Consider the following 18,989-nt stretch of genomic DNA (forward strand, 5'->3'; position numbering starts at 1 on the left):
TAATAACATTGCAGTTACTATAAGGCTTAGTTCACACGCAATTACACGTGTGCATATTCCGTTGCGGCTTTCCGCTCCTGATTAAGCCCAAATGAATGGGCCTATTCCGGAGGGGGCTGTTGCGAGGCGGACACCGCGGCTGAATCCGCCTGAAAAACGGCAGCTCGTTTCTTTTTTCCGCTAGCGGCATGTTGCCGCTAGCAGTCTGCATAGACCACCATTGTCAGGGGGCGGATTATTACCTGGATTCCGTTCCAAAATCCACCCCCTCTTGCCCCATGTGAATGGGGCTTCACACAGATCCTGCGCAATGAAAATAGCAAAAGTTAATTGTTCAAAAGTATACCAAATGCAAACTTCTACCTTTCAGCACACAGTTGTTGTGTCCATGATTGTCTGCAATTGTGGATCCACACAGTGTTAAGGTTAAAGGGGTTTTCCCTAACTACATAGATGATTTTTCACAGTGCAGTGATATGGGTATGACCTGTTGGACACTTAAAGAGGACCTTTCACCACTTTTGGGCACATGCAGTGTTATATACTGCTGGAAAGCTGACAGTGCGCTGAATTCAGCGCACTGTCGGCTTTCCCGATCCGTGCCCGGTGTAAAGAGCTTACGGTGCCGGTACCGTAGTGCTCTATGGTCAGAAGGGCGTTTCTGACCATTAGCCAGGAACGTCCTTCTGCCTCGCGGCGCCTATCGCGCTGTGCTGTGGAGCGGGGAGGAACGCCCCCTCCCTCTGCTCACACAGCTCGTCCATAGACGAGCATTATCAGGAGGGGAGGGTGGAGTTCCTCCCCGCTCCACAGCACAGCACGATAGGCGCCGCGAGGCAGAAGGACGTCTCTGGCTAATGGTCAGAAACGCTCTTCTGACACTAAAGCGCTACGGTCCCGGGACCGATAGCGCTTTACACCGGGCACGGATGGGGAAAGCCGACAGTGCGCTGAAATCAGCGCACTGTCGGCTTTCTGGCAGTATATAACACTGCATGTGCCCAAAAGTGGTGAAAGATCCTCTTTAAACTGTTCCGCATGAAGAGACATGTCAAATTTGAAAAATCGAGCTCTGTCAAACTTAAAGGGACTCTATCACTGGGAAAAGTCATTTTTAACTAATCACATCCTTGCATAGGCTTTAGAAAGGCTATTCCACACCTACCTTTAGTATGTAAATTGCCTCAGTGGTGTCTGAATAAGTCCATTTTTATTAATATGCTAATGAGCTTCCAGCCAGCACAGGAAGTTCCCAGCAGCCTCCTCTCTCCTATTATCTTCTATGTGTGTGAAGCAAACAGGAAGCTGAGTCATCAGCAGCAGCAGCAGTCTCAGATAGGAAACAACAGGAGAGGTGTGCACGATCTATCGTGCACCAGTCTAATTAGCATATGAATAAAAACTGACTTATTCAGAAACCACTGAGGCAATCTACATACAAAAGGTAGGTGTGGAATAGACTTTCTAAAGCCTATGCAAGAATGTGATTAGTTAAAAATGACTTTTCCTAGTGATAGAGCCCCTTTAAAAACTGGCTGCTGTGGGAAGGGGTTAATTGTCCTTCAATTTATATAAAGCTTGCAAGTCTAACAGTAAACTCATTTTTAAGGATCACTTCAGTTGTGAAGGGAATTTTAAAGGCATATATATTAGAAAACCCCCATATAATACCCCATTTTCAAAACTGCACCCCTCAAATAATCGAAAACTGCATTTGTGAAGTTTGTACCAAAAGCACCTCTCTTACAAAAACATATAGATTATTATATATGACCACCGCCTACTTTTGATGTCAACGTTAAATAACCAATCGCAGAAGGCACGTGTCATCAGCCATCTGGGTGCACTCATCATTGTGGAAGGCACAATGGATCAACACAACTATGCATCTATCCTTGCGGACCATGTTCACCCCTACATGCCAAATGTTTTTCCTCAGGATGATGGCATCTACCAGGAGGACAATGCAACGTATCATAAAGCTCGCAGTGTACGTGCGTGGTTCGAGAAGCACCAGGATGAGTTTACCATACTCCCTTCGCCAGCAAATTCCCCGGACTTGAACCCAATCAAGAATCTGTGGGTCCACCTCGATCAGGTTGTTCATGCCATGGATGCTCAACTGCGTAACTAAGCGCAGCTGGCCACAGCACTGGTGTCGGCATGGCTCAACATCCCAGTGAACATCATCACAACATATATATATATTTTAGTCTACCTCATCCATAGGGGAAACGCATAATAGGGAATACACCCTGAATCCATACATAAAGACAAAATATTACCGCATGTCCATACTAGTAGATAAACAAATTATTTCTGGGAAAGCGTATCAAAAATCTAATGTTATCCAATAAATAATCCCATAATCCATAAATATTCATTACAGATACACAAAATATTAAGCATCCGCCATCTCATGTTGGTTTTGTTGTTGTTGACCAGCAACCTGCCCTCAGTGACGATGACGAAACACAGGTGCCATCAGGGCAGCCTGTTGCCATGGGCAGTGTGCAGGAGGAGGAGCCAAGAGAGGAATTGGAAGAGGAGGTGCTGGACGGCGAGGACACTGACACCACCTAGACAAGGGGATGTCAAGCGGAGAGAGCAGTGTAGATGTGGAGGGAAGTGCAGCACCAAAGAGGGTGGCTAGAGGCAGAGGCATATCCAGAGGCAGAGGACAGCTGCTTCACCAAAGCCAGGCCACAGCCAGCAGGGTCCTAAATGTTCCCTCTTGTAGTCAGCCTAGAAAAACTCCCCCATCCGACTATGAACAGCCACTGGATAGACCCATCATTTTTATGTCCACCGGTGTCAAGCACCCCGACATGAAATTTCAGGTGTGTGCTCAACCTCTACTAACCCCAAGGGCCAAAAAGACTGCTGATGCAAGGCTCAGCTCACCCAAAGAGCAAAAAACTCTGCAGGTAAAAGGCTGACGTCACCTAAAGGGCCTCAATCTCTGCTGGTAGCTCAGCTTAAGGGACTCTAACTTAATTTGGAAGGGCTCTCGTTAAGGGCCAGAAAAGTGAATTTTGGAAGGTCTTACCACATCACACACACACAATGACAGTTAAGGGTGGGGGCTGTTGGATTTCCCATTGTCTATTCCATCTGTGGTTGTCATGGGCAACGTGATTTAAAAGGACTGCTTGTTAAGGTTTCATTAGCATAATATTTGGATTTCTGTGCATACAATTGTGGAGGAAAGAAGGTTTCCAAGTATTTTTCCACTTTCATAGTGGTTCTATTGAGTTTGGAAAGTGTGTAGTTGTTAGGCTGTGATATTGGGGTAATACTGGGACTTGGGCGTGTTAGATGCCCCCAGACATGCTTCCCCTGCTGTCCCAGTTGCATTCCAGAGGTGTTGTCATCATTTGCTGAGGTGTCATAGTGGACTTGGTGACCCTCCTGAGTCGAATTTTTGTTTCCCCTGAAACAAACCTTTTTTCCCATAGACTATAATGGGATATTCGTTTGAATAGTCGAATATTGAGGGGCTATTCGAAACGAATATCGAATATTTTACTGTTCGCTCATCTCTATTCTCTTGACTATGTGGCGTTTCTGTATTTTTTTTATATGTATCGTTTACTATTTTTCAATAAATATTAAGTATTTCAATATTACGCTATGGCACATTTGTTAACCCTTTAAAGGGGCTCTATCATTGGGAAAAGTCATTTTTAACTAAGCACATCCTTGCATAGCCTTTAGAAAAACTATTCCACACCTACCTTTAGTATGTAAATCGCCTCAGTGGTTTATGAATGAGCCCGTTTTAATTCATATGCTAATTAGACTCTTGGTGCACCCCGGAAGTCTCATTGTGCACACTCTGCATGTCCTTTCCTATGTATGTGTACAGCACAGGCTGCTGCTGATTACTTCCTGCTTGCACACACAGATAGGAGAGAATAGTAGAGAGGAGGATGCTGGGAACTTCCTGTGCTGGCTGGAAACTAATTAGCATATGGATATAAAATGGGCTCATTCAAAAGTCACTGAGGCAATTTACATACAAAAGGTACGTGTGAAATAGTCTTTCTAAAGGCTAAACACGTATGTACTTAGTTAATGATTTTTCCCAATGATAGAGCTCCTTTAACCTCTTCCCACTCTGTGCTGTACTATTACGTCACACACAGCACCAGTATGTCGCTGTAATGCCATGGGCATAGGAACATTGCAGCATTACTTATGGACACTTGGCTATGTTGCACCGCAAAGGGCTTGGAACACAGCATCCAGGTGGTCTGGGAGCAAGATCAACGAAGCCTGCCACCCTTTGGATCCTATGAGATAAGATTATGGGGTCCAAGGGGTTCCCATGGCAGCCAAGCATTAGCCTCCTGTCCACCTATGCACAATTCCCGGAAGGAACCTATGTGCAATGTTCTGCAATACAAAACAAAAAAACAAAACCCAACTTTACATTTAAAAAAAACAAAAACAAAAAACAAACAAACATCAAAACAAAACTATTTTCACTTTTCATCAACGGATGAAAAAGCTCAGGTATCCTGGATATATTCCTTCAGGGGTGTAGTTTCATGGGGGTCACATGGCATGGTGTCCAAAAACCATATAGTCTAACTTTGCTTCAAAACCACTCCTTCCCTTCTGTGTGCCAAAACAGCAGTTTATACCCACATAAGACATTAAATACGGTATTCTGGGTAAAGCAATGTCATACATGTGTGCATAAACTGCCGTTTGGGTACACAACAGAGCGCAGATGTGAAGGAGAGCTATGCGCTTTTGGAGTGCAGATTTAGAAGTTTGGTATTTGGATGCCAAGTCACGCAGAGCACCTGACGTGCCAAAATAGTAAAAACCACTATTACAAACAGCACCCCTCAAATATTTAAGTGGAATAGTGAGCACTTGTTTTCCCAAATGCGAATGCACAGCAGATGGTGAAAAATGAATACATAAGCTGTGGAGTGCATTGGGTACACCAAATTCCATATACTGGTAGCTTTTCTAACACCTCCTATGATTGATATGCTATAGGGGTCATATCTGTTGTCTTTAACCTCCATAAGCTTGATGGTATACCCTGATATACGCTCGCACAGCTTACACATTCCTGTCCTGCTCCAGCCAGTTTTACCCTAAAGATGTGGCAATTTTTGTTGTCACATTGTACAAGCTATATTTTTCCTTTATTCTCTGATGATCCAGCCGTATGAGAGCTTGTTTTTTTTCGTGGGATGAAATGAATTCTGTAAAGATACTATACTGGGATGCCTAAAAGTTGATAACATTTTTATTAACTCTTTCTTGGTGGATTAATTAAAAATAAAATAAAATATTATTATTATTATTATTATTATTATTATTAATATGATTGCGTTGCTTTTGACCTTTTAAATGTTTTGCCATTCAGAGTCCTTTTTTTTTTTTTTTTTTATTTGACACTAATTTTGCAAAACAAAAACCCATTGACGCTAGGTTCACACTAGCGTTTGGCAGTCTGTTCTCAGCTTTCCGTCTTCTGCATGCAAAAGACGGAAAGCTGTCAGAGCGGGTCCGGCCGTGAGTGGTGGTGAGCGTTTTATGCTCTCCGCCGCGAAACCGTTTTTTTTAAATTGGACACAGAGTACTGCATGTCCGATTCTGTGTCCGATTTTAAAAAAACGGTTTCGCAGCAGAGAGCATAAAACACTCACAGCCGAACAACTTTCAAACCCATTTGAATGAATGGGTATGAAAGAGTCCTGCAGGTTTCCGTCTCCTGCCTCTGTTTTGTGCAGGAAACGGAAACCTGTAAAACTGAGACCAGGCGCAGATGTGAACGAGCCCTAAATAAGGTTTCAGTTTTATTGTACGGGTTGTTACAGACTTGGCGATACCAAATAAACTTGAACCGGAAATCTTCCAAATGCTGGTTCAGTAGAATACTCTGCAATATATGTGTATTGCAGTGTATACAGGAAGTCAGTTGGATAGGCTTACTTCCTCTTATAATGGTAAGATCAACCAGGTATGTGGCTCTGGCAAACTCATGGTCACTGATCAGACGCCAGGCTGGAAATGCATGTCGGCACCCCTCGAACACATCACTGGAGGAATGGGAGGTAGTATAAAACCGAAATACCTCAGTTTCTGTGGTCACGTTTGACCATGGAATCCAAGAGGTTAAAACCAGATATCAGTGCCCAGTTTCAACCAGGGAGCCGCTACATAGGTCACCTGCTCATAATACGTCACCTTGCATTAAGGCATTGGCGGATATAATGTATTATTACATCCGGTGTTGCTAAGGGCTTAAAGCTTTAACTAAACCAAGATCATGTCCCTGGCCCACCTGGATTATGACATATCACTGGGTAAAGCAGTTTCACATCAACCAGTGTCAGAACATGGGCAGCTGACAGTCTGCAGCCAGGAGAAAATGATTTTTTATTTTTTTTGGTCACTTCAGATGACCCCAAGGGAAGGTATACCATGGACTTTTGTTCATGATATTAAACCCCTCTTCATTATTATTGCCATTTAACCTCTTATATTCTAAAGGTGACCGCTGGTGTCCGTATGCAGCCTCTCCACCTGAAAACCTTTTTTTTTTTTGCACAGACATGCATGTACGACTTTGTGTCCATGCATGTCTGTGCAAACAGAAAAACCGGTTTCCAGGTGGAGAGGCTGCATACGGACACCAGCGGTCACCTTTAAAAACCCATTCAAATGAATGTGTTTTAAAACTGACTGTTGGCAAGCCATCTTTTGTCCAGTTTCCCAGGGGTTTATGACAAACACCGTGGTGGACAGAGTGTGAACGGCACTTAATAGTTATTTTAGCCACAAATTTCAAACCTTCAATAAAAAAAAAAAGTGACAGGTTTTTTTTTGTAACTTTAATGTCACTGTTGGGGTATATTCACACAGTTTTTGAAGGAAAAAAAAAAAAGAAAATCAGGAATTAGGAAAGTTTTTCTGATGCTTTTTTTTTTTTTTTTTTACATGATGTGAATCAACAGTACAGTTAAAAAAAAGATATGTCCGTCAAGTTCCACCAGGGGTCAAGATAGGGCCTGACATTCTATACATTTTTAAAAGAATCAATGCCATTTTTCTCCGTTATCAGGTTTCCGTCTTCTGCAGAAACCTGTCATGCCGAGTCCGGCGATGAGCGCCGGTGAGCGTTTTATGCTCTCCGCGGCGAAACCGGTTTTTTTTAAACCGGACACAGAGTACTGCATGTCCGACTCTGTGTCTGGTTTTTTAAAAAAAACGGTTTCGCCACGGAGAGCATAAAACGCTTACTGGCACTCATGGCTGGAGACTTTTTAGACCCATTCAAATGAATGGGTTTGAAAGATACCGGCAGGTTTCAGTCTCCTGCCCTGTTTTGTGCATGAAACGGAAACCTGCAGAACGGAGTCCCGGGCGCAGATGTGAACGAGCCCTAAGCAGTTGTTGCTGCTGTGACCAGCTCTTGCTATTCCGCAATGACCTTACAGTGTAGTCGTCTTGGGAGCATCCTTTGTCTTTTGAGGGGATTTTAAATGGAACAGTTTTTTTCCAATATTTCTTGTATTGGCCATTTCTATAGGTTTATCATAGCTCTCTTTGAAAGCCTCTTCTCAAGATTAAAGAAATGCAACTCATGTAATCTCTCCTCATAACTGAGGTCCTCCATGCCCATTATCAGTTTTGTGGCCCTCCATTATAACTTTTCCAACAGTAGGACAACCTTGCTATGCTCTGGTACTCAGAACTGAACAGCGTATTCCAGATGGCAACCCCAATGATTTATAAAGTGGAAATATTGCAAGGCCATACCCCTTTTAATACATGACCGGATCCTGCTGACCTTAGAAGCAGCGGATTGACATTGCATGCTGTAATTTAATCTATGATCTACGAGTACTCCCAGGTCCTTCTCCACCAGCTTTACTCCCCCTAATTGTAGAGGATCACTGTTGTTCTCATATTAAATACCTACCTCCCTGCTATGATTGACAGGGCTAGGCGGTGCACATGTTACTCATAGCACAGAGGTAGGGAGGGAGGGTCGGACTGAGCGCTGGATTGCATAGATTTAGATATTGAAGGCGCAATGGTGATGCTCTAGTTGCAATAATAGCAGAAAGGTAGACTTATGCCTTACAGAAAATTCGGTTTCACCATGACAGCACTAACACCACAGAGACTCTGATGCTTGACCCTAATAGAATTCACTCTGTTTCTATTTAGAGATGCAGCATTAGGGTTTATTAGAGCAAATATAAAGTTAACTGATCTTATGTCTATATCTAATATGTATTTGCTTTAGAGGTGCATAGCTTTGATTCTCTTGGCTTTATCCCTGTATAGCACTCTTAGGATGCTTGGAGCAACAGCTTAAGCAAATTGTGGTTTTACTGATACATTACTTTTCATGCTGTGCCTGTGATTGTTCAGGTATCTCAGCAGCTGGCTGGGACGCCATATAATGAGTGTGTTGTTGGCGTTGATGATTCTCCTGTTCTAGCCTTTTGGCAGCTCTGAATCCGGTCTGCCGCTGAACTTGTTCCGCACACTGTTCCTGTGATTTTTCTGGCATCTCAGCAGTTCGCTGGGATGCGATATAATGAGCGCGTTGTTGGCATCGATGATCTCCCTGAGCTCCGTTGCAACAAATTAGATTTTCAATCCCCCCCCCCCAATGTTTAAAATTGCCAAACAGCCAATTTAGATTAAAGTTGTTTGTGAGAACACTGCCTAGAGCAGATCAGATAATATGGAAATGCATGTACACAATGGACTCAGAGTTAGCTGTGTGTTTACGTAGAGAGATACAGGCAGATCGGTTATCAGCAAAGTGCAATTAGTGAGATAAGCTGCTGCCAAGAGCAGTTTAATATAGTATGTGAACATAAATTCATAACAGTTATGAAGCCATGTCATTTACTAGGATAAAAAGTAGCCTGTGTGTTAATCGAGGTTACAATCTATCTATGTGCCAAATTTCATCCAGATCCGTTCAGCCGTTTTTGCGTGATTGAGTAACAAACATCTAAAAACTTTCACATTTATAAACATCTACTAAATACTACATAAACTAAATCTAAACTACTAAACTTTCACATTTATAATAAAATATTAGTAGGATAGGCGTAGGATAGGATAGGAAGGATTTATAGGAGAACAGAATTTAATTCCACTAGTTTCTAAAGGGAATTACTTTGGTCACCTCTTAGAAATGGAAATAGAGGAAAGAGCAAGACTTTGAAGCTTTTCCTGCCCTCCTCCTCCTCACACACATCCTGGCTCTGTGCTTAATCCTCAAGTCAGGTTCATTTAGCCTTGTCAGCAAATTCCAAGCTCTCCAAGCACATTAACTCTGCAATGGCCATGCTCAGTGAGAATAAGTCATCTGCACCTTAGCTTCCAAATAAATCTTAACTAATACAGCACAATACTTACCCTAAAGGACTTGTACTGAATGCAGAAAAGACTATATGTGCCTAACCAACTACGGTAATAAACGCATTAAGATTTAAGTTACCTTGTCAATACAAAATCTTTTTTGTGTAACTTTAGAGACGCAAATATTTACAGTACTAAATATACAAGTAAAACTCAATTTTCATTGATCCTTTATATTTTATGCAGCATGGGGGATTCAAATAATGTTAAAAATGACAACAGTGTTCACAATAAAATATGTAGCTCGGTCCATGCTATATGGACTGCAATGACCAGCATTACATAAGCATTGTGAACTCAACCACATACGGGTCATATACAATTGTAGGAGCAATCCTATACCTCATGAAAAGTGAGATAAATAAAATAAAGGGATTTCTAAGGAGTGATATGTGCCTGTTATCTGGAAAACCAAGACTTATAGTTGCAGACAAAGGCCACGGCATCCATAAGACGACATATAGGATTTACTATGTATGGAGACTATTGACTCTGTATGACTCTGTTTTCTATGGAGTCTCGATTGTTCCACATTTTCTGATACAGCTGTATTGGTGAAGTACCCTACACTGTACTGGCAAGGAGAAAAAACAAAAGAAAAATCACTGGGTTTTTGTTCATTTAGGAGGATTTTCTACTCTGCCTCCAATGAGAACCAGTACCCTCCTTTCAACCTGAAATAACGAGCAAGTAATTTGAGAGAGTTGTGGCTATACTTAGGTAGGTGTCACATGGGTATTGTTTAGTACAAGGGTACTCAACTACTTTTAGTAAAGATCCACTCATTGGGGGCCACCAGCAGGTGTAGATCCAAGCTTAACATGTACAGTACTGATTTTAAGATACACCTTAGGTTTAGACAAGAAAAATTTGGAAAAATATTTTATAGTAATGTAACTTTTGTAGTGGTGAAGACGAGTAGTGGAGTCAATGTCACTATAGTATGTAAAGATAGTTAAGTCCACTTACACAAAAAGCCCTATTATTCTGAGTGTGTGGGAGGAGGAACTAACTTGGCATTATATTGTGTGGGGGCCACTAAGGAGGAGTACCTCGTATACTGTTTGACCTGCTCTATTTCCTGGTTTCAGTGGCAAGTTGGTTGGAAGGCCTGACCTGTGTGATGTGCAACTCATGCCAGCAGCATGCTCTTGAGACTTACTAATAAAGATAACAGGGGAACTGATCAACTTTGAAGAGCTGATAGTCAGCTCCATTTGTCGTCAATCACAGTGAAGAGAAGAGAACGGAGGTGGATGTACCAGTCAGTCTATGCTGCTAGATAGTGGAAGTGGTCTGAAGCCACGGTACAAGATCTGGGGTCGGCAATCCATTACCATGACAGCAGGGAGCTTATTGAAGGCTCCTATGCTTGTCTTGCATAGCCTTGTATTACAATTTGCAATGCATTACATTTATAATCAGACCCCTGAAGAGCTCTGTTAATTACAGTAAATAAAAAAAATGTAAAATTAAGATTAAAAATTTTAATCACCCCGCTTCTCTACAACACAGATAAAACTAACAAGGAAACAAAAAGTGAAACAGATCAACTTCTAAAAAACACTTTCCCATGCGGTGAATGCCATAGCAGGAAAAATAATCAAAAAGAGCCGAACCAGCATTTTATTCACCGTTTCTCCTCTTTCAAAAATTTGAAGCAGCGATTAAAGCAATAGACGTTCCCCAAAATAGTACAACTAAAAAGTACATCTGGCCCAGCATAAAACCTTAAAAAAATAAAACACTAAAATTCCCCAGAATAATACCGACCCATAGAATACAGGAGACACGTAATTCTGGCTACACAGTGAATGCCGTAAAAACAAAGTCTAAGAACGTTGAAGAAATCTGTTGAAAGTTCCACCCACCCAGTACTTCATACCGAATAATAAATGGACAATTACAAAGTACAATTTATTCCACAAACACTAAGTCTTCATATGGTTCTGTGAACTGAAAACAACAAAAAAAAAAAGTTATTAGGTTTGGAATTTGGGAAATCAAAAATGAAAATTGAAAAATGCCTGGAATGGGTTAAATGTGATCCTGGAGATGAGTATACCCCTTTCTGCAAAGCCTGCTTGGTACTGAGGATGTGAACATGACAAGTCAGGAACATATCCCAGCACATATTAAGAAATTCTCTACTGCCTTTGTATTAAGAGCTAAAATCAAATCATCATGCTGGAAACTATTTGAGAAGAATCCTCTCACGCTAAGGGGGAAAGAATTGCCAGAGACATGGAAGGAACTCCTCCCTCCTCCCATGTTCCAAGAGGGATTTTTTTCTCTCTTTCTGCTTAGCTGCTTCCCATGCAACCAATTGAATTTTTACCACGTGTCTGAAAGAAGGGGAAAAAAAATCTGAAACTGGTTTTAGCAAGTTCAGCCTGCAATGTCTGCAACACAGGGGAATATCACATCCATATATAATCCACCAGTAAGAGTGTTAAAGAGTTAAAAGCTACATTTTATCCCTTTTTAAATAAACAGGACAAAAGGCTGAAAAGTCAGATTTAGGCTGCATGACGTGTACATGTACTCAGGCTGTTATTACATTAATGGGCTGCTGGGAATGTCATCGAAGTGAATGGGGCGCCGGTCACTGAAGCACACAGTCCGCCTGATCACAAGGGCACGTGACAAATAGGCCCCCAGTGAGCTGATCCTCATCCGCTGTTCTGTGGATAGGGGGTCTGTAATGTGGATAGTGTCTGTAATGGGGCAATCCCTTTATTGCTAGATTTATAGCAATTATGATAACCCATAAGTTTTCAAAAAAGGTCTGCCTGTCTTACGGGGCTGTCAAATATCCATATAAAGAACCAGAAGAGAGTCCCCTGTTCGGGACCTCCAACAGTTAAAATGGAGCACAGAGCACTTGCATAAGCAGCGTACATCGCACGGTCCAAGCCCTGTGACAACCAGGTGATACAAACATGGAATTCTGAAAAGGGAAAACTCTTTAAGCTGCACATTTTAAAAAGGGTTGTCCAAGACATTAGAAAGTCATAAAGCAGGCAATATAGACAGGTCTCTGCTGGTGTTTACAGTCAATTTCTACGAATGGGCTGCAACAGTCATGTGCAGGTAGTTACACCGCCATCACTAGAGACAGCCACAGAAAGACTCAAGCACAAGAACAGAAGTTAATTTTTCAGGTCATACTTAATCGCTCTTCAGGTCCCCAGAGTATAATAAGCTGAGGTTATCGAACATAAAAGGACACTGTTAGGCCAAGGCCCCACATAGGATAAAAATCGCAGTGTATGGGATTCTGGCTCATCCGAATCACATTTCAGAGAAAATAAAAAAAACAGCAGCAGAAACGCTCTAGTTTTTTGTAAATCGCAGCATGTCAGTTATGCTAGTGCTTTAATAGAAGCAGAAAGTGTGCAGGAGAAAACGCTGCAGAATCTCTGTGAAAAGCGCTGTAGGAAAAGCCGCAAAGCATTTCCACCGTGGTTTTTCCTGCAGCACTTTTTAGTTGCGGTTCGCTACCCTAACTAAACCGAAATAACCAACGTGAACAAAATAAACCAGGTTATTCTGGTTGATGTTCGGTTTCAGTTATTAATCTCCCAGCCCTATCACATTCTCTTTCCACAGAAACCCCTGTAATTTCTCAAAATATCAAGACTATGTGGAAGCTTAAAACCATATGAATTTCATATGGAAATCTGCAAATTCGACCTTGTTCACAATGTACTTGTATAAGAAAAGTCAGCTGACCCAAGAGCGATGATCAGGGACAGATGTTCTTCAGGAAAACATTTGTTCACAATCTTTGCCTAAATGTCTGGACACACGTGTTTTATACCAGTATAATATATTTAAAACAAATGAGCCCACACAATGGTGTGAAAGACCCTGCTAGAGGTTGCCCCCCATTCATCTCTGCCAGCCTGGCTCTAGCCAGTTGAGGATATTCATTTGGCAGCCAAATGAGAAGAAAGCTGGATCTGTAGAGCAAAGATTCAGGTTTTGTTCCTTGCTTTTACAGCACCCCCCAATTACAAGCATGAGTAGTATATTCTGCAGTATAACCATTATTTCTTAATTATAGAAAAAAAGAATATGCAGATAAGTCCTTCTTGGTGAAAAAATTAATTAATAAGTCATCACTTGAATCATGTTCTTCTATATAGAAATGACCCAACTCTATTATGCTGACTCATTTGTTTAGCTTGGTTTACTTTGATCCACTTTTAGTGTGAAAATCCGATGTAGTTTTAGGTTAAATGTATGCTGAGCTATGGAAAAAATCCTGAAGAGTTCCCAAAGTTTGAAGCACTAATGCACTATGGCAAAGTGCTAAGGTTTATTGAGTTACACAAAGTACATCATTTAGTTCCTTCTATTTTACGGTTTTGTGCTATAGTTGTTTTTCAGTTAAAAGAAGGGTTAAAAGGAATTTGGCAGGCGAACAGCTGTCCTCTATAGAAAATGTCTGTGACAAGAGACGATATCGGAGCTGGCTTGAGGAAGGGAGAGAAACAATAGAGGAATTATGCACCCAGCTGGCCCTCCCTAGCCTTTCTTTGATGCCGACAGCTTGTGGGCCAGAGTCAGAGAACAAGCTGAGTTTCATGGGTAGGGCACACTATGCTGTACCGGCGAACAAGTCGCAAAGATTTTGTTGTGTATGAGTGAGCAGAGTGTGTCTGTTTAACCATCTAGATAAGAATCTGTACTGATGCTGACTATAGTCAATGCTTTTAAGTGACGCATGCACGGGCGCCAGGGCTCCAATCCCAATAAACCTTTTCTAAGTTTACACAATATAGAGCAATGCACAAAAGGACCCATCAGACTGATCAATACTCAACTTTGCAAAAGGAGTTTTCCCACTAAAACCATTAATCCTCCATCCAAAGCATAAGGCATAAATCTCTTATCACTGGGAAATCACAAGTGTCCCATGTGACTGGAGCAGTGGTATACATGGTTCACCACTTCTGCTCTATTTACTTCTATGCAACTAATGGAGAAGCACCATAGACGTGAATGGAGCACTGGCTGAGCATACACAACATGGCGCACTTCCGAATCACTGACTTCCCAGACACCCTACCAACCCTAACCCTGTAGGACTATTACTGATAAGATTAGAGCAAGAGTACACAATTTATTTTGGTACATGGGGGAAAACTGGAGATACAGTAACAAATATTGCATAAATATGGATTTTTTACTTACACCAAGATTATAGTGTTTGCCTCATAATGACCCCATCTGTCCATATGTACCACAATTTCCCTGTACTAGGTGCGGCGGGGGATAAACTCGACTGTCCACAGTTTTCTGTTTGACAGTGATGACAGCGGTAGGGTTCGGGGCCATAACTAGTTACCCTAGGGCTGCATTTTGAAATAACCATTCAAGAAACAAGCATCTGGAAAGTTTCTGGGAATATTCTATGAAGATGATGCCACCAAATGTCAGTACCGTGAATAGAGTAAATACAAGTGAATAAGTTTAATTGAAATGTCATTCACATGCAGCAGACTCCGTTTTTTGTGAAACCCTCACCGCGGTCTGTTTTGGAAGCAGCCAGGGGTTTTACAAAGTCTGCCAAGTTAAAGGGAGTCTGTAAGCAGGAAAATCTGCATCTTCCATACTAATGAGAGTACTTAGAAGGACTGCTTCTACAATTTCCAGAAGTGCCTTTCTTATACTGCATTGCAGCTCCATTTTCATGTAAACAAAATTTTCTTTTGTTATGCAAATTAACTGAAAAGGGTTTTGGGGAGGCTTATTCTCTTGGGAGAAGTTTAGAAGCCAACCAACAAGGCACTATCATGAGTCTGACAACAATTTAACTGCTGACAGACTCCCCTTAAGGAAGACCTTACTCCCAAATGGTAATTAGGCTCTATATAATGACAACTTTTCCTAATTATGCTGCATACAATGTTGTGGAACTGTCAATACAACTTCACAGAGATTCTACTTCACTTTTCAAGGACAACTTGCTCCTGGACAGCAAACCAGGCTCATTATTTTATGAGAGTTTGGAATACATGCTAACTAGGCATATCTGCAATCTAAGAAGGCTGGATAACAATTTCAACTGGATTGTGGTAACTATTGCAGCTCCTCAATGTTGCCATCCAGCTTTCCAGGACTCACACCAGAAATCAGTCTACATGGAGATTTATTACTACACATCATGGCAAATGTCCGCCACTTCTATAAGCTAGATCAAAAGCGTTGTGGAAATATTGGAGGCCGCACATTCTGTACACAAAACCCCTCATACTATTTGGTTCACTTAGAAATTTCCTTATTTTTTAAAGAAAAGCAGTTTTTTTCAATGAAGAAAACATTAAATGAAACAGAAATACACTCTATACATTATTAAGGTAGTAAAGGACTATTCTAGCTGCAAATGTTTGGTTTTTAATGCAATATCTACATAGGTGTATAGTGGCCCATTTCCAGTAACCATCACTCAGGTGTTCTAATGGTACTTTTGCTAACTGTGTAAGAAGGCTAATGGATGTCTAGAAAACCGTTGTGAAAGTATGTTAGCACAGCTGAAAACAGTTTTGCTGGTTATAGAAGCTATAAAACTGACCTTCCTTTGAGCTAGTTGAAAATCTGAAGCATTTGTTGGTTCGATTAAACTCTCAAAATGGCCAGAAAAAGAGAACTTTCATGTGAAACTCGACAGTCTATTCTTGTTCTTAGAAATGAATGCTATTCCATGTGAGAAATTGCCAAGAAAAGGAAGATTTCTTAATGGTGTGTACTACTCCCTTCAGAGGACAGCACAAACAGGCTCTAACCAGAGTAGAAATAGAAGTGGGAGGCCCCGCTGCACAACAAGATAAGTACATTACAGTCTCTAGTTTGAGAAATCGACACCTCACAGGTCCTCAACTAGCAGCTTCATTAAATCGTACCCACAAAATGCGAGTGTCAACATCTACAGCGAAGAAGCGACTCCGGGATGCTGGCCTTCAGGGCAGAGTGGCAAAGAAAAATCCATATCTGAGACTGGCTAATAAAAGGAAAAGCTTAATATGGGCAAAAGAACACACACATTGGACAGAGGAAGATTGGAAAAAAGTGTTATGGACAGACGAATCGAAGTTTGAGATGTTTGGATCACACAGAATAAAATTTGTCTAACGCCATCTTTCAAGCATGGTGGAGGTCATGTGATGGTCTGGGGTTGCATTGTTGCTGGTAAAGTGGGAGATTTGTACAAGGTAAAAAGGATTTTGAATAAGGAAGGCTATCACTCCATTTTGTAACGCCATGCCATACCCTGTGGACAGCGCTTGATTGGAGACAATTTCATCCTACAATAGGACAATAACCCAAAGCCACCTCCAAATTATACAAGAATTATTTAGGGAAGAAGCAGGCAGCTGGTATTCTATCTGTAATGGAGTGGTCAGCGCAGTCACCAGATCTCAACCCCATTGAGCTGTAGTGGGAGAAGCTTGACCGTATGGTACGCAAAAAGTGCCCATCAAGCCAATCCAACTTGTGGGAGGGGCTTCTGGAAGAATGGGGTGAAATTTCTCCAGATTACCTCAGCAAATTAACAGTTAGAATGCCAAAGGTCTGCAAGGCTGCAAATGGAGCATTCTTTGACGAAAGCAAAGTTTGAAGTAGAAAATTATTATTTCTAACCTTGTCAATGTCTTGATTATATTTTCTATTCATTTTGCAACTGATTTGAGAAAAGTGTGAGTTTTCATGGAAAAACACAAAATTGCCTGGGTGACCCCTAAACTTTTGAATGCTATTGTATATCTAGTAAATTATAATGCTTATAGATGGATCATAAGTGAATTACATTGTTATGTGTCTATGTATGTGATGTGTTGGATGAGTCAAGGTGGGACTATTATCCTTCTGTGATCATAGGACCTGATCTCTTGTCATTTTATTGTCATGTCTAGTCACAGCACTATCTAAAGTAATGCCAGACAGGCAAAGTGTATTAGTCTAACAAACCCCTGTCCGTCTCAGGAATAAGTCAGGCATAAGAGAGGGGGAATTGTGGCCGAAAACTAACCTGAGGGATCTGCATTCAGATTTGCCAGGTGGAGATGGAGTAGTTCCTTCCCCAGCTTTCCTAAACAACGATGATGTATTTTAACCCCCACCTCATACAGAGAAGGGCACGTCTGAATAAGCCAGAAGCTAATCATTAGAAAAAAACATGGATTTCATGAGACTGTGTCACACTTAGGAAGTCAGCAGCAATCGGAGTGTGTCCAGCCCATCTTAGAGATCCTCCAAGTTCCATGTAAACAAAAAGACTAATTCACAAGGTTTTTCTTCTTTCCTTTTCTTACCTTTTTCCCTTCAGAAGTTTGGAAAAGTTGAGCTTTCTCTGTGGAGCTGTAATGAGTTGTACTGTTGTACTACTGCTAGCATTACTCAAACAATTCTTGGCACCGATACCACACTTATTTCTAACTATTAGTTACTTGGGGGATGCCTTCCAAAATAATGGTCACACTCACTATATAGATAAAGGAAGCAGCCTAAATCCAGCCCTCTCCTTTCTGGCTCACAAGAACTAACTAGAATAAGAATGGTTAGAAGGAAAAAAATAAAAACATGGCTGTTGCCCTTTAGATGGATTACCACATTTTTGCAGTTTCACATTTTTCTGTAATTGTGATGCAAAACAGAATGAGAGTCTAAATAAATAAATAAATAAATAAAATCAGATTGCTATCAGGTATCATATAGGAAATTATCTGTTATATATTTGCATGGTTTAGCGGTCCTTTCATGTCAGAAAAGTAACCTACCTGACTGGTCTATCCTAGATGTAGTAGGAGTTGCAGGCAGTGGTCGCTGCCCACGTGGACGATGAGCTGGTAATGACATTCGTACAGGTCCAATAAATTCAACATAAGTTCCTGGAAAGTCTCCCTTCTGCTTGGTTCTTTCGTTGACTCCCAAAATCCAGCCAATACGATGTGGGTCTCGTTCATCTCCATCTTTACACCCTAATGCTAACAAAGATGCTCGACTGACAGTTAGGACATCACTAGGCAAAAGGTCTATGTCTTCCTCTCGTTCTTTCTCATATGGATACAGAGCTCGATACTGGAACCCTTCGGTTGACATTGGTACAGGATATTTCCTGTTAAGACTTCTAAATGTCCAAGAAGTCTCAAGTGCTTAATAACGTACTTAGTCCATTACAGCACCAAAGAAAATTTTTGGGGAAAAAAAAAAATTATGCTGGTGGGCTTTCTTTTAACATTTTTTTCTACACAAAGGTTACAGAGAACCCTCTTCTGAAGTGAAGTTCACATTCAACTAATCAAAAGTAAATAGAGAACATAGAATGTAGTATGGCCAAGACAACTATGTCTCTAGCTGCCTCTTATTCTGAGCTTGAAACCTCTATTCAGCCAGATGATAGAGCACAGGAAAAGTGCGACAAACATAATCCAGGACTTTTCAGGGATCATGCGGCAAATGGAAGAATAACTACAACATGGGGGAAAAGAGATAGGATTTTCCTTATAGTTCCTGCTTCTTCCTTGATCAGTGCTCAGCTCCTTGATGGTTGCAAATCTGAA

At 41.3% G+C, this 18,989-nt stretch overlaps 1 protein-coding gene across 1 annotated transcript in view; it reads right to left on the minus strand.

The window, feature by feature from the left end:
- The window catches only part of PIK3R2 (phosphoinositide-3-kinase regulatory subunit 2), a 37,604-nt gene extending 18,963 nt beyond the window's left edge, over positions 1-18,641 (minus strand). Inside the window, exon 1 of the mRNA XM_075283131.1 lies at positions 18,207-18,641. Within this exon, the coding sequence (XP_075139232.1) occupies positions 18,207-18,528 (322 nt within the window). The 5' untranslated portion in view covers positions 18,529-18,641. The remainder of the gene's footprint in view (positions 1-18,206) is intronic.
- Positions 18,642-18,989: the final 348 nt, after the last annotated feature.

This window comes from Leptodactylus fuscus, chromosome 1 (genome assembly GCF_031893055.1).
Source record: "Leptodactylus fuscus isolate aLepFus1 chromosome 1, aLepFus1.hap2, whole genome shotgun sequence".
Taxonomy (NCBI): Eukaryota; Metazoa; Chordata; class Amphibia; order Anura; family Leptodactylidae; genus Leptodactylus; species Leptodactylus fuscus.